Raw genomic sequence first — 15,497 nt, 5'->3', positions numbered from 1 at the left:
AATCACATGCATGTACGCACAATCTTCCGCTAACTAGGCTTTATAAACGGTGCTTCTCAATCAGAAGGTTGCAGCCTAGTTAGGATCCTTCCTAACTACCAGAGGCGGCGGCAGCCGATTTTGCCGGGGCTTCAGCCCCGAATATTTTGAGTGTAGCCCCGAATGTATTTTGAAAAGTTGACTGACAAATATGAAACCGGACAATAGCCTATGTAAACCCCCAAAATCATAAGTTGCCTTATTTCATTGTGTTTTGGCTTTGCACATACTGCATACAGCCTGTAAAAATAGACATAGGCATAATCTAGCCTATAGAATAAGTTCCTTTGCTGTCGGTAGCCTATGGGCGACTCCGTTTCTTCCTCTCTGTTGAATATGCAGCAGGTAGGGGAGGAGCTTGCACAATCGTTGACATCAACTAACGTTACTTAGTGGCGAGTTAACAGCAGTTAGCAGGAAAGACAGTAAAAATGAAGCAAATGAAGCTTTGAAGCTTTGGGGATTTTTCCGAAAGAAGTCAGTGGGTAAGAATTCACATTTGTTTTTGTCCTTAAAGTCTGAAGATCATCATCTGGCTGGCTTTCACCCACAGTAGGCTAAACCTCAAGAGGTGCACTACCGATTGTCATTACATGATGTAGCCTCTAGCCTCCTTGTTAGCACATCTGCCTCTAACGCTGAAAACGCTGGTTCGAGTCCCGTTCGGAGTGTACTTTTCTTGTTTATCAGGTGTTGTTTTCTCTAAGGATAACCAATAAGCATTAGCATAAAATGTATGTGTGACTTGTTTTGTGATATTAGTTTGTAGTAAATATACACTTTGATTTGATTAAATGGTTTTGTAGAGTGTAGCAAAGATAAGCTACAGACTGAGGAGCCAGCAGCAGCAGCTGTGCCAGAATCAGGCATGGAAACTGGTAACAATTAATCAGTCACTTTACTTTAGAGATAGTTAAAAGTGAAACATTGTTTATCCCAATGATCGGATTTTGACAGATGAACATTGAGAATTATATACAGTTCGATGCCATGGTGTGTCAATGAACTTAGACTAAAGTCATTCATGTATTGCTTTAATTTAGGATCTTATACATCATTTTGACTATTTATGTCAAAAAAAAAATTATTTATATAAAAAAAATTTTACTTCACTTTACTCACTATAATATAACTCTTTTGCGATGACTTTATGGTAATGTACATGACAATTCAAGAATCATGACAGATCTTAGGGCAATCCCACTGATCTGCTCTTCCCAATACATTTTCTTCAATGGTATTGGTCTACAATTTGAAATATGTAGCACTTGATGTATTAGTTGTTTGAAGCTGATTTGCAATGCGTTATGTGCTGTATCTGTTCTTTTGCATCACAGATGATTCATGGAGGAGAGAGGATGAGTTAGTCGAGGATAGTACTAGAGTGGAAGATTTAGGAACTGTAGCAACAGGCCCAGCCAGAGCAAAACTCAAAGAATACCCTCTCACCAGCTTTGGACTACAGAGAAGTGGTTGCTAGTGTGAAAATAAAATTGTCTGGGCTAAGCCTTGGATGTCCTTCAGTGCTGGAAACGCCTCTGCTAACTACATGAGCCTGCATCCTTCATGGCCTTCAATCACCCACTGTTCTGGTTTCTTCTTCCATATCTACAATGAATTTGTAGAGGATCAGCACAATTTCAACATCTTTCACCTTTGATGCCACTTGTTCTCCTTGAAAGTGTTTGCACCGTCACTGTGGAGGAGGAAACCTTTATGATATAGCCATGCACACTTACTAGACCATCTCATTCTAGTGTTGAAAGCTGAGGAGTATCCTAGCCTACAGCGTCAGAAGGACTGTGTCTTATTCCCTGTTGTCTTCTGTGATGAGGCAGGCAAGGAATTTGGATCTAAATGCAGCTTTAATATAAAAAAAAAATGTAACTCGGAAGGAAGGAAGGACCACGACCACGACCACGACCACGACCACGACCGCGACCACGACCGCGACCACGACCACGACCACGACCGACACGACGAACCTGGCATCGAGTATAGGCCAAAAAAATAAATAATCTTCATACATACAAGATCTGACACAGGAAACAGGGAAACCAAGGGCTTAAATACACAAGGGACAAACAAGGGAATGAGGAACACCTGGGGAAACAATCAGGGAATGAGAAATAATCAGGTAGAACCAATCAAGGAATACAACTACAAAGGACTTTAAAACTAACACAGAAAACCAGAAACAAAACAATAATTTCAATATAAAAGTACAAAAAAGACTAAAGGGAATATGACAGAATATGCCTAACCAGGCTGCAGCCTTCCAATTGAGAAGCACCCAAAGTGAACTTTGCGCTGGTTCTGGCATACGTACTGTTATAATTCTGAAAACTTTTGTGCAAAATCAGTTTTTTGTGCGAACACACACTTTTAGGATAAAATCTACACCAAATTTTATACATGAGGTCCCTGGTTTTTCCAGCAGTTTGTGTACTTGAACTGCTAAGATTTGAGAAATATTCTGAAATCGACAAGAATTACACTGCTTTTTCCTTCCCACGGCTCTTTTGGTGGGCTTAATGGAAACCTCAAGCATCCTGATTATGGTGGACATATTTGTTTCCTTCACATGTATTCTCTGTTGTAGTGAGTGTGCTGGGTACAGCTGCCCCTTCTGTCCCATTACTCCTGCCGTCCCTAGTGCTCTCCTTCCCTCTTGCCCTTGGTGGGCATTGTTGCCCTGAAACAGAGAGGTCTTTGTAGTGCCCAAGGGTTATGCCAACCCATCAGAGAGGTGCCAGGCGGTTCCATTCTCCGTGCCCACACAGACAGAAGCAGCACTGGAGAGTGATGAGAGCAGATGCTTTTTAGAGGCCCAGCTCCTTCATTGCCTCTCCACAGAGCTAAAGGGTTTCAGCCTCGAAGGAAAAAGAGCTTCTATATTTCACTGGTATTCCCACTCTGATGTTGAGCAATTAAGGCTATGGGACTGCTGTGAAACTGCTTTTGAATTCAACATCATTGATGTACATCAATGCAGGAAAGACCATACAGAGCATTAGGGAGGGCCATTTATAAAAAATAAATAAAATAAATGTAAATCTCAACATGTTGCCTGAAAGAAAAGTTCCATCTTTCAGTTGAAAATAGAAAATTGCCTTAAAGGATTAGTGCACCTAAAAATGTAAATTCTGTCATCATTTACTGACCTTCATGTCATCCCATATGTGTATGACTTTCTTTCTCCAGCAGAACACAAATTATGATTTTTAGAAGAATATCTCAGCTCTATAGATCAAGACAATGCAAGTCAATGGGTGCCAAAAGTTTGGCATCAAAAAAGTAATCCATACGACTCCAGTGTTTTATCCATATTTTTAGAAGTGATATGATAGGTGGGGGCGAGAAAGAGTTCAATATTTAAGTCCTTATTGCTTAGCAACACGTAGCAGTGGAGTCTGACACCAAGCAGGAACGGAGCTGTATCTGGCCAGCTCTGTTAAACTCGGAATATGAATCCCGACATGCAAACAAATAGAATAATATTAGCGTAGATGCCGGTTACAACCCTCTAGAATTAAGCTGGAATATGTATTAAATAATATTTAATGAAACTCAAAACCAAAACACACAAACATATCCACACACATGACGGACATGCCCGTAATTCTCTCTCTCTCGAACCATCGTCACCGGCCTCCTTTATACCTCGCGCACCTCATCAGGCCGATTGGGGACCGGGCGCGCAATATTCCGTCCCGGCCCCACCCCCCTCCGCTCCACACCTGTCTAGAAATTAAAACAACACAGAAAAGAAAATAGGCTTCAGCACCTGTGGTCGCTCTATCTAAATTACACTAGCTTCTCAGAACAAAACCTACAAGAGCTCAAGACGAGTCACGCAGGAGTTCGGACCTGTGGAGCACCTATACCAGTATGGGTAGATTAAGTACCCATAGTGGATTGGGTCAGCGAATTCCTCTGTTGAATTGCGGACCCATAGGGCTAGGGAGGAATCGTCCAGGGATCTGAATATACGGAATATCCTGGGAGAGAATGCGCACAATTTTACCTCGACCGAGGGAAAGGGCGCTAGCTGCAAGCGATCCACCCGGTCAGTTCGTCAGCGTGTTACCGAGTTCTACCGGCTCGGACCTGAGAAGACACGAGACAATACTGACTCAACCCTGAGATTGTAAAATCTCGCAAAAGTATTAGGTGTTGCCCAACCCGCTGCTCTACATATATCTGCCAGGGAAGAACCCCTGGCCAGTGCCCATGAGGACGCAACACTCCTTGTTTAGTGAGCTCGGACCCGCAAGGGGGTGGGCACGGCCTGGGTGTGGTAGTCCAATGAACTGGCATCCACCACCCAGTGGGAGAGCCTCTGTTTGTAGACAGCGTTCCCTTTCCGCTGTCTGCCAAAGCAGACAAAGAGCTGCTCAGAACATCTAAAGCTCGGCGTGCGGTCCAAGTAGGTACGCAAAGCAGTTACCAGACACAGCTCCTCCCGGGGCTGAGTCCAACTGATTCTAGTGGCTCGAAGGGGGGCCTCTGAAGGCCCGTGAGGACCACTGAGAGGTCCCAGGAGGGAAACAGACTTGGCCAGGAAGGATTTAACCTCCGGGCGACTCTTAGGAACCTGATAATCAAGTTGTGCTTTCCAAAAGACTTGCCGTCTACTGAGTCGTGGTGGGCCACGATAGCTGCAACATACACCTTCAAGGTGGACGGGGACAACCTCCCCTCCAACCTCTCCTGCTGGAATAGGAGCACTGACCTAACTGCGCACCTCTGTGGGTCTTCAGCCCGGGAAAAACACCAATTCGTGAACAAGTGCCACTTCGGGGCATAAATTTACCTGGTAGAGGGGGTTCTGTCTTGGCTGATCGTGTCTACGACGGCAGGTGGTAGACCAGCTAGACCAGCTAGATCCAGCTAGAAACATAGCACTAGGGACGTAAAAGTGCCATTCAATTGTATGTAGAGTTATAGATTATGATAGCTATAGATCATGATAGATGTTTCTGGTTCAGACAGACCTAATTAAAGCAGTCTAATTGTGAGTTGATGGAAAAATTAGGCGTATGCCTGGCTAAATAGATGAGTATTTAGTCTAAACTGAAACTGAGTGAGTGTGTCTGTGTCCCGAACAATGTAAGGGAGACTATTCCATACTTTAGAAGCCAAATAGGAAAAGGATCTACCTCATTATGTGGATAATGATATTCTAGGAATTATTAACAAGCCAGAATTTTGTGATAGTAATCAACGTGATGGAATATAACGTGTCAGAAGATAACTTAAGTACTGTGGAGCTAGTCCATTCAAAGCTTTGTATATAGTTAACTAAATTTTAAAAATTAATACAAAATTTAACAGGTAGCCAATGTAATGACGATAAAATGGGGCTAATATGATCATATTTCTTGGTTCTAGTCAGCACTCTGTCAGCTGCATTTTGAACCAATTGAAGTTTATTTATTGAACTTGCTGGACATCCTCGCGGTAATGCATTACAATAATCCAGTCTTGAGGTCATGAATACATGAATTTGTTTTTCTGCATCAGCAACAGAAAGCATGTGTTGTAACGTAGCAATATTTCTGAAGTGGAAGAATGCTGTTCTACAAACATTGGAAATTAGATTTTCAAAGGACAGATTTGTATCAAATATAAACAAGACAACGTAACAGTACATCCATCAAGAGTCAAATTATATTTTAGCAGCTTATTTTTAGAGGTTTTAAGTTCAAAATTAGTACCTCTGTTTTGTCAGAAATAATTAGAAGGAAGTTTTTGGCCATCCAATCTTTGAATTCATTAATGCACTCTGCTAATTTGGAGAATTGTGAATTTTCTTTGGGTTTAGAAGAAATATAAAGTTGGGTATCATCTGCAAAACAGTGGAAACTTATTACATGATTCCTAATTATTTCACCCAGGGGAAGCATATTTAACGAGTAAAGCAGAAGCGCTAAAACTGATCCCTGTGGCACTCCATACTTAACTTTGTTTGATTTGACAATTCCTCATTTACACATACAAAGTGGTAGTGGACTGATAAATAGGACCTAAACCATGATAATGCAAGTCCACTAATGCCAGCATAATGCTCCTGCCTATTCAATGCCGTGATCTGTCGTGTCGAAGGTAGCATTAAGATCTAAACGCACTGGTAGAGAAATGCAGCCATGATCAGATGATAACAGCAAGTAATTTGCAACTCTGATAAGTGCAGTCTTTGTACTGTGATGGGTTCTAAATCCTGACTGAAATTGTTCATATATACCATTTCTCTGTAGAAATAAACATAGTTGGGAGGACACTACCTTTTCTAGAATTTTCAACATAAATGGTAGATTTCAAATTGTCTGTAGTTAGCCAATTCTCTAGTATCAAGCTGTGGCTTTGATGACTGCCATTTTAAAGTTTCTTGGGACATGTCCAAAGGAGAGCGAGGAGTTAATAATATTAAGAAGAGAATCTAAGATTACAGGGAATACCTCTTTTAAGTGCTTAGTTGGTATTGGTTCTAACATACATGTTGTGGGTTTTGATTTTTTGATAAAGTAACATCAATTTCTTTTAGACTTTTTGGCTTACTGAGTATGTGAGACAATTCTGGAAGATTATTAGTGAAGCTATCTTTAGTGGTTGAAAGAAATTTCTACATGAACAATAGCATGGTGTAGATTGAGTGACATTAGATTATCACAGCAAACAAGAGATAAGGTAATGAGATGTCATCGCTCTGCGGTAGAACTCCAACTCCATAAATCTACGTTTGGTTATGGCGATGATTTGATCCTGTCACATTTTGTCTGACTCCAAGAGAGTTGAGAATATTGATAAATGCTTATCCCAATATGTCATTTTCATTATCTATATGAATGTTGAAGTCACCAACAATTAAAGCTCTATCTACATTAACTACTAGATCAGAATTTGCAAATTCACCAAGGAAACCAGAGTAAGGTGGGTGATCTATACACTGTAGAAAGTGCAGAAGATGACAAAGGTTTTTTATCACATTAAGCATTATTAGTTCAAAAAACTTAAACTTATATCCTGTCCTCTGAGAAACACCAGAAACGTCACTGTACATTGTAACAACACCTCCTCCTTGACCCTTCAGATGAGGCTCATGTTTATAACAATAACCTGGGGGAGTAGATTCATTTAAACTAATAAATTAATCTGTTTAAGCCAGGTTTCAGTCAAACAGAGCACATCCAATCTATGATCTGCAATAATTTAATTTACAATTAGTGTTTTGGTAGAAAGAGATCTAATGTTTAGTAGCCCTTCCTTTATATGATGTTTATCTTCAATTGTATTTTTTTTTTTTTTCAAGTTTGTCCTTAATAAAAAAAAATCTAAATAATTACATTTTTGTGTTTGGTAGTTTGGGGAACAGACACAGTTTCTATATGAAACTAGGTGATACAGTCTCTATGTGCTGTAGTTCATGTGACTTGTGTGACATCTCAAGGCAGCTAGCAGATATTCAGATTAGCCAGTTTGTCTGCTTCTTGACCTGGGCCCCAGTTAGTCAAATACTATCACTATTAAGACTTTGAGCCAAATTAAATTGAGAGGAGAGCAGCACCTTCCCTGGAGGGATGGAGTCCGTCTCTCTTTAGCAGGTCAGGTCTGCCCCAAAACTCTTCCAATTGTCTTTTTTTCCAGACACCACTCAAACATCTAGCCATTAAGTAACATTAATCTACTATAAACCTCATCACCACGATGAGCAGGGAGGTGAGCAGAGCATATTACAGTGTCTCTTAATGCATGATTTTCTGTAAAGCTGCTTTGAAACGATGTGTGTTTAGAAAAGCACTATACAAATAAAAATTACTTGACTTGACTTTTTGTTTGAGATTCGTCTCCCTGCTAAGTAGTAGTTTTATGAAGAGTGCAAACCACCACCAAAAAAAAAATTACAAATAAACAAGAAGAAGATGGTGAAAGTGATCTGTTTACACCCACACCTCTCATATCAATTCTGAAGATATTGATTTAACCACTGTTGTTTTATGGATAACCTTTATACTGACTTATGTGATTTTTGGAGCTTAAAAATGTTGGCACCCATTCACTTACATTGTAAGTTGAACATGGACTGAAAGAGCTGAGATATTCTTCTAAAAATCTTCATTTGAGTTCAGCTGAGAAAGAAAGCCATACACATCTGGGTTGGCATAGGGTTGAGTAAATGAAGAGAGAATTTTCATTTTTGGGTGAACTGTTAATTTAATGGCAAAGGAGTTGCCTGGTCTTCATGACAGATCTTACTGTAGAATATTTATATGCATTATCTTAAATGTCACTGTATTTTCAGGTTGTGCCAAATAAAGAATTACAATTATTGATATAATTTCAAGACTAGTGAATAGGCGTTTTTATTGAAAAATAAGCTTGGTGAACAGTTTTGGAGATGTCAGTGTTACAAATTGATTTGACTCACTTCAACTTTTGAAGGCTGCTTTTGGGTACCATTGCTGCCATTCAACTGATTTGACATGCTTTGTCATTTGTGATTCCATTACAGGTATTTTATATCAGACAGGTTACTTTTGAACACACGGCCAGATGCTGTCATGCTAGCTACTGTGCAACACTCGTGTCAAAACAAAATAGTAAATAAACAGATATTTAGAAAGTAAGTCTTTACATAATTTTATTATAAAGATTCAATAACATGAAAATGCTTGTTTTTTTTTCCCATCAACATGGCAGCCAGTATGAATAATGAAGAATAACCACTGTCTTACCTAAAGCAGCAAAGTTCAACACTTGAACCTTCATCATACATGTCATCATATGCGGTGCCCATAGACAATGCCAGAGTTAACTTGAAATGTTCTTCAGAAGTCAGCAGAGGTGGGGTACTCGAGTTACATGACTTGACTTGTGTCTGACTCGAGTTGCAAATTTAAGGACTTGTGAATTGCTTGACTAAATGAAGAAAATTACTTGACTTGAGAACCAGTGACTCGAGACTTGACTTTGACTTGAAATGAATGACTCGAATGTTTTTATTATTATTATTAACTTATTATAAACAGTAATGAAATGTTTTTAAAAAACATCAATTAATTAATATACAAAAATGTAATCCCGCCAGCACCACTGATCTGCATCTGCGCTCACAATGTGCCAAAATGACAGATGATTGTCGAGTTCCCAAAATAATCTCCTTTGGATATAAATATTTTGAATTGGACCATGTGAATAAAAAAAGCATGAAAATATGCAATGCAAAATTATCCGAAACAAGCACGACAACCTCAAATTTCATCAGACATTTCAAAAACAACAAGGAAACGTAAGTAAATCATCTCATTATAATTTAATTATCCAGAAAGAATAATATGTAAAATTACTGTACAAATGTTTGAGGGTTGTCAGTAAATTAAAATGATTCACGATTAATCTCATGTTCCCTGTCTGACACTCACTTCAACGTTGTGTCAAAGAAGCGACACTAGGGGTCAACTCTTGAGAGCCTTGTGCTTTTCTGAAATTGAGAACAGCACTGTTGAAAGAGAATATTTGCATTTAAAAGAGTTTATTTCTCTAAAAGAGCAATACACAGCGGCGATGAACGTCCTTTTCAGGACGCATCTTTATAAAGATGCCCTTCCGCCCCTGTGTAGTTCCTGGATGGGTAGTCTGGTAGTCCTGACCGACCTCACCCTCAGGGCCACGAAGGTCACAGCGCGGACACTCGGGCTAGCGATGGCCACTCTCGTGGTTCAAGAATGACACCTATGGCTGAACCTGGTCGAGATGCGGGACGTGGATAAGACACGCTTCCTCATAGCGTCTCCCAGTTTGGCCTCTTCGGCGACACCGTAGAGGACTTCACCCATTAGTTCTCATTGGTGAAGAAACAGATGGAGGCCACAGTGCCACTAGCACGGGCCGTGCTCCGTCTGCTCACTGATGTCCTGCGGCTTCCAGAAAACGCGCAGCTCCGTCTCAACCTGGGCCCAGCTCTCAGCCCCAGCATCAAGCACCCCGCAGGAAGCACATGCCCCCCCGTCTCTCTAACATCCTCCAGGACCCAGAAGGCTCCCAAACGTTCCTGAGACAGATGACCCAGAGATCGAGATGTTTTCTCTGGAGATAGTAAGCAGACCACTCCGTCCTCCGGTGGAGGGCCACGAGAAGAATCCTCAGTTCAGTTTGTTTTCTTTGCCGAACCCCCTTCAGGCTGTGGTACCCACATACTCAATAAAAGAGCAATTTCCTCTTTCTCTGGGTCTCCTGGGCCACAAATACCATTCTCACGGCATCCCAGTGCCAAAACTCAACAATCCCCACACCTCAACAGTCCCGCGTCTCATGCATATGAGACCACTTCAGTGGCATGGGCTCCTGTCACATGTCACAACTCGCCCGCCATCTCCTCCTTTGGAGCCAGCAGTAACTCAGGTCTCTGCGCGCCACTCACATCCTGGGAAACCTCCACACGGCAGCGGACATGCTGTTGCGACAAGGTACGCTCAGCGGAGAGGGAATCTTCACCCCCAGTCCTTCCAGCTGGTTTGGGAATGGTTCAGCAAAGCACATGTGGACCTGTTCGCTTCCCAAGAGACCTCCCACTGCCCGCTCTGGTATTCCCTAACGGGGGCCCCCTCGGGACAGACGCACTGGCACAGAGCTGGCCCCAGGGGCTGCGCAATTACACATTTCCCCCAGTGAGCCTACTTGCACAGGTGCTGTGCAAGGTCAGGGAGGACGAGGAACAAGTCATTCTGGTGGCCCCCTACTGGCCCACTCAGACTTGGTTCTCGGATCTCGTGCTTATCGCGACAGCCCCTCCCTGGAAAATTCCCCTGAGAAAGGACCTTCTTTCTCAGGGACGGGGAACCTTCTGGCATCCACGCCCAGACCTCTGGAACCTCCACATCTGGCCCCTGTACGGGATGTGGAAGATCTGTTTTCTACCACCTGCCTTCGTAGACATGATCAACCAAGCCAGAGCTCCCTCTACCAGGCAAATTTACGCCCTGAATTGGCACTTGTTCGTGAATTGGTGCCGCAGATGTGCGCAGTCGGGTCAGTACTCTCATTTTTGCAGGAGAGGCTGGTGGGGAGGCTGTCCCCCTCCACCTTGACGGTGTATGTAGCCGCTATTGTGGCCCACCACGACGCAGTCCTGATTATCAGGTTCCTTAGAGGTGCCCGGAGGTTGAACCTTCCCAGGCCAAGCCTTTTCCCCTCCTGGGATCTCTCAGTGGCCGTGCTCCGAACCGCTAGAATCATTCGAGCTCAAGGCCCACTCCCTGAAGACAGCCCTCCTGATCGCACTCGCTTCCATCAAGAGGGTTGGGGACCTGTAAGTGTTCTCTGTCAGTGACACCTGCCTGTAGTTTGGTCCGGCAGACACTCATGTCATCCTAAGACCGTGACCAGGCTACGTGTCCAAGGTTCCTACGACTCCCTTCAGAGACCAGGTTGTGTACCTGCAAGTGCTGCCCCGGGAGGAGGCAGACCCAGCCCTTTCATTGCTGTATCCAGTACGTGACCTGCGTACTAATGTGGACCGCACACAGAGCTTTGACGTTCTGAGCAGCTCTTTGTCTGTTTTGGTGGACAGTGGAAAGGGAACACTATCTCCAAACAGAGGCTTTCCCACTGGGTTGTTGATACCATAACATTTGCCTATCACACCCAGGCTATGCCCGCCCCCTTGCGGGTTCAAGCACACTCGACGAGAAGTGTGGCATCCTCATGGGCACTGGCAAATGGCACCTCCCTAGCAGATATATGCAGAGCAGCGGGTTACAAAATTTTACAATCTCAGGGTTTCATCCCTTGTTCTCTCAGGTCCGAGCCAGTAGAACTCGGTAACGCGGAAACAACTGACCGGGTATACCGCTTGCATCTAGCACCTTTCCCCTCCACTGAGGCGATCATGTGCGCTCTTATCCCAGGAGACCCCACTAACTCGGCTCCCTGGATGACTCCTCCCTAGCCCTCCGGTCAGCAAATTCAGCAGAGGAATTCCCCGACCAGACCCACTACAAGTACTGAAACTACTCTGTACTGGATTAGTTGCTCCACAGGATGGGCCCTTGTGTGGATTAATCCCCCCCAGCGCAGCTGACGTTTTTATGGGGTGTTGGGGAAGGGTACGTGCAGTCTGACATGGCCTGTCACTTTGGCACGCAACTGCCTGCCCACATGTGCATCAGCAGCACACATACATGGTTCAGCTCATGGCGTGATTAAATATGGACCCCTGGTGTCGCTTCTTCAACTCAATGTCGAAGTGAGCGACAGATGAGGAACGTCTAAGTTACTATTGGAACCTCTGTTCCCTGATGGAGCCGCTGTTATGGCCGAACCTCATTCTCAGCTCCTCAGGGCAAAAACCTGAATGGACAGACTCATTTCCCTTCCTTTATACCCAGATGTCCAGGGGCATGACATGCAAATTCTGTCTGCCAATTTCTCATTGGCCTTTCCTCAAGTTTAGAGATGCGCATGGCTTTCAAGAGAGACCCCTAGTGTCACTTCTTCAACACAATGTCTCGTTCCCTCCATCAGGGAATGGAGGTTACAAAAATAGCCTAGACGCTTTGTAGCGCGACATGTTTGAAATGACCCAACATAGCCTCTAAATATGTGTCTTTTCTAAACCTTCTCAACAGTCAACAATATACCATAACCATTTGTTGGCAATATAAAAACATAACAGGCAGATTTGCACAACACTTTATTTAAAACATAACAAGTAGTATAAAATATACAGAATGATTCGTGACGAAAACCAAGTGCTCTCATGGTGATTATGACTTCTGAAGACTTTAACTAAAGCCCTTGAATGCAATACCTTTATTAATATTTTATATAAATGTATCTCTGAAGGGAACTGACTGTCTTCAGAAAAGTTCGTATGGCATTTTCTTTTCATCTTACCTCCGTATAATGCGGGGGTCGGGAACCTTTTTTCTCTAAGGAGCCATTTAGAACATTTTGGTTAATGCATTTTTCCGAAAGAGCCATAGCACAAACTAATAATTTACTATTTTTAAAAACAAAGTTTTTCAATAAATTAACATTTTTATATTTCCCATAGACTACTCAAAAACAAACAAATATGCAAACATTAATAGGTAACATGTTGCAATATGGAATTGAGTACACGCTTGTGTGGTTCTCCATGAAATTATTTAATTTTACAATTGTTCATGAAAAATGTTTGTAGTTCTTGGAACTATGTCAGGTTCTTGTTGTTTTTATACCACTAGTCCCATGTGGCAGTGAAACCTGAACAAAACCAGGAACCTTTTTAGTACCTGCTCCTGTGGTGGTACTTTCCTTGTTTTGGCATTATTATTGGAAGCTCACAGATACGATCATGCAAAGGTATGAAAAGCAACAAACAAAATAAAGTTGCCTGCCAATGAAGGTAACATTAAAGCTGTCTTGTTTTTGTTTTTGCTCTCCTGTTGTATTCCATCCTTTACTAATCAGAGTGCACCTTGTCCACATGAAGTTTAAAACAAAACAGAACAATAAAAATCAACACAAAATCTTTCAGATTTATACATGTTTATGTTTGAAGTGAGTCGGCACGACTGTTGTTGCATCAAGTTCAGGCGTCGCTGCCATAACAGTTTCACATGCTTACGTCAAACTTATTTACATAAAATACATGCTCGTGTCCTCAATGGAAAAAAAATTCACAAAAGTTCCACAACAAACTGATTTAGTTCAAATATTTGTTCCACATTTGTGTGTAAAAATCCCAAATATTTTGTTACATCCTCACTGTGAATTCTTGACTACATACAGATTTGCTTTTTTCATCTTCAGATCATGCCCCCTAGATAGCAGACTCCACATCTTCGCTTCGGGCTGTTGGCCACTCCTGTTTGGAGAGTATGCCTCCCCGGAAGCGCACACGGCCTGCCCTGGGCTTCCTGTGCTGCCTCAACAGCAGTGAGCCCCCTGAGATTAATCTGAAGGACAGTGTGCCACTACAGCTCTTGGAGTTCAGCGCTCCTATACCCTCTGAGGATGAACTACATGCCCGCTTCTCTGAATTAGTGGTGAGTATCTGCCAGTTAGTTTTGTGTTCTCGGGTTATGCCATAAAATCTGTACCATTTAATTCTACTTTAATTCAAGGAATCGATAATGTTACACATACATTGATTTTTCCACATTTAAGATGAAGGGCAACATGGGTGCAATCAGTGTCAAAATTACTTAGATTTGTATGATTTCCTATAGACTTTTCTTATAATCAACTATTGTACCACAAGTGATTCAAAACCCTCTTATGCTAGAAATTGAATGCTGGCCTGCAGACGGTACTAGTTTACTGTAGAAAACTCAATTGTGCTGTGGTTTGGAGCATATTGAATGATAAAGTCTGGTGCAAAGTAGGATATAATCTTCTAATTCAAATTATTTAAATGTCCAATTAAGAGAAAATTAAGTTATGAGAACAATTCTTTCTCTTTCTCTTTCTTTTTCAGTCTGGCTGGACTGTCACTCCACACACTTTTGTGGGGAAAAAAGAGGGAAAGAAAAAAATATATACAGTATAATAAAAAAGAAGCTCATCTTATGGAGTCAAAACATGGCCAGCATGTGGGAGCGGTTAGGTGAATCACAGCAACCTCGTGCTTGACAATGAAATGACACCTAGTTTATTTTTGGTAAATATTTTAATTTAACTGAAGGCAGACAGGAATGGCATAGTAAACAAAAAATATATTTGTTTCCAAAAAGAAAAATTGTAGATTGCTGGTACCACTCTATACCTTTGGATTAGCCCCATCCATTCAGATTTACCCCTAAAAATGGATACGGGCTGTCTGTGATATACAATATGAGAAGTGAAACTTGTGCATGTGCTGTGAAGACCAAACATATACCCACGTACCTGTGCTTTCTATGCATAAGGATTATGACAAAACTTTAATTTTTTCCATAATATGATAAATATTCTCTCACAGGAAGCCGAAATAGGCCTGACAGAACTGGGTTGACAGGATTAATGATGTTTAAATTTTGGTGTTTGAATTTGATGTGGAAACATACAGTACATACAAAGCCCACATTAACTCTGTTTAAACCTGGTATTAAGATGTGTTTCGGGTGATCTGATCACAAGTGGTCAGCGCTAAATACAAGTGTAAACAGGGTGTAAATGTTTTGTAACCATATACAAAGGTAGTCAAAAACGCATGTGACCAGGTCAAATTTGAGGTGTACTGAATACGTTTCGAACAGCGAAGCGCCACTCCTTACCTGTCAATCAGTAGCTGCGCGAAAACAAAAGATTAAAAGTCTAAAGTTTTAACTAATGGTGTGAGGAATAACCGGCCAATCGGCAAAATTTATAAGTGAACATGCACAGCAAAAAATAAATGTTTATATTTGGAATTTGGGAGAAATGTTGTCAGTACTTTATAGAACAAAACAAACATTTTTATTTTACTCAAAACATACTTATAAATAGTAAATCCA

The 15,497-nt window shown here is 41.8% G+C and overlaps 1 protein-coding gene across 1 annotated transcript in view; it reads left to right on the top strand.

The window, feature by feature from the left end:
* The window catches only part of daam2 (dishevelled associated activator of morphogenesis 2), a 190,111-nt gene that overhangs the window by 43,571 nt on the left and 131,043 nt on the right, over positions 1-15,497 (top strand). The window contains 1 exon segment of the mRNA XM_052153546.1: positions 13,834-14,069. Within this exon segment, the coding sequence (XP_052009506.1) occupies positions 13,902-14,069 (168 nt within the window). The 5' untranslated portion in view covers positions 13,834-13,901.

The sequence above is a fragment of the Xyrauchen texanus genome, chromosome 22, assembly GCF_025860055.1.
Source record: "Xyrauchen texanus isolate HMW12.3.18 chromosome 22, RBS_HiC_50CHRs, whole genome shotgun sequence".
Classification (NCBI taxonomy): Eukaryota; Metazoa; Chordata; class Actinopteri; order Cypriniformes; family Catostomidae; genus Xyrauchen; species Xyrauchen texanus.
This window is presented reverse-complemented; position numbering and strand designations above follow the sequence as displayed.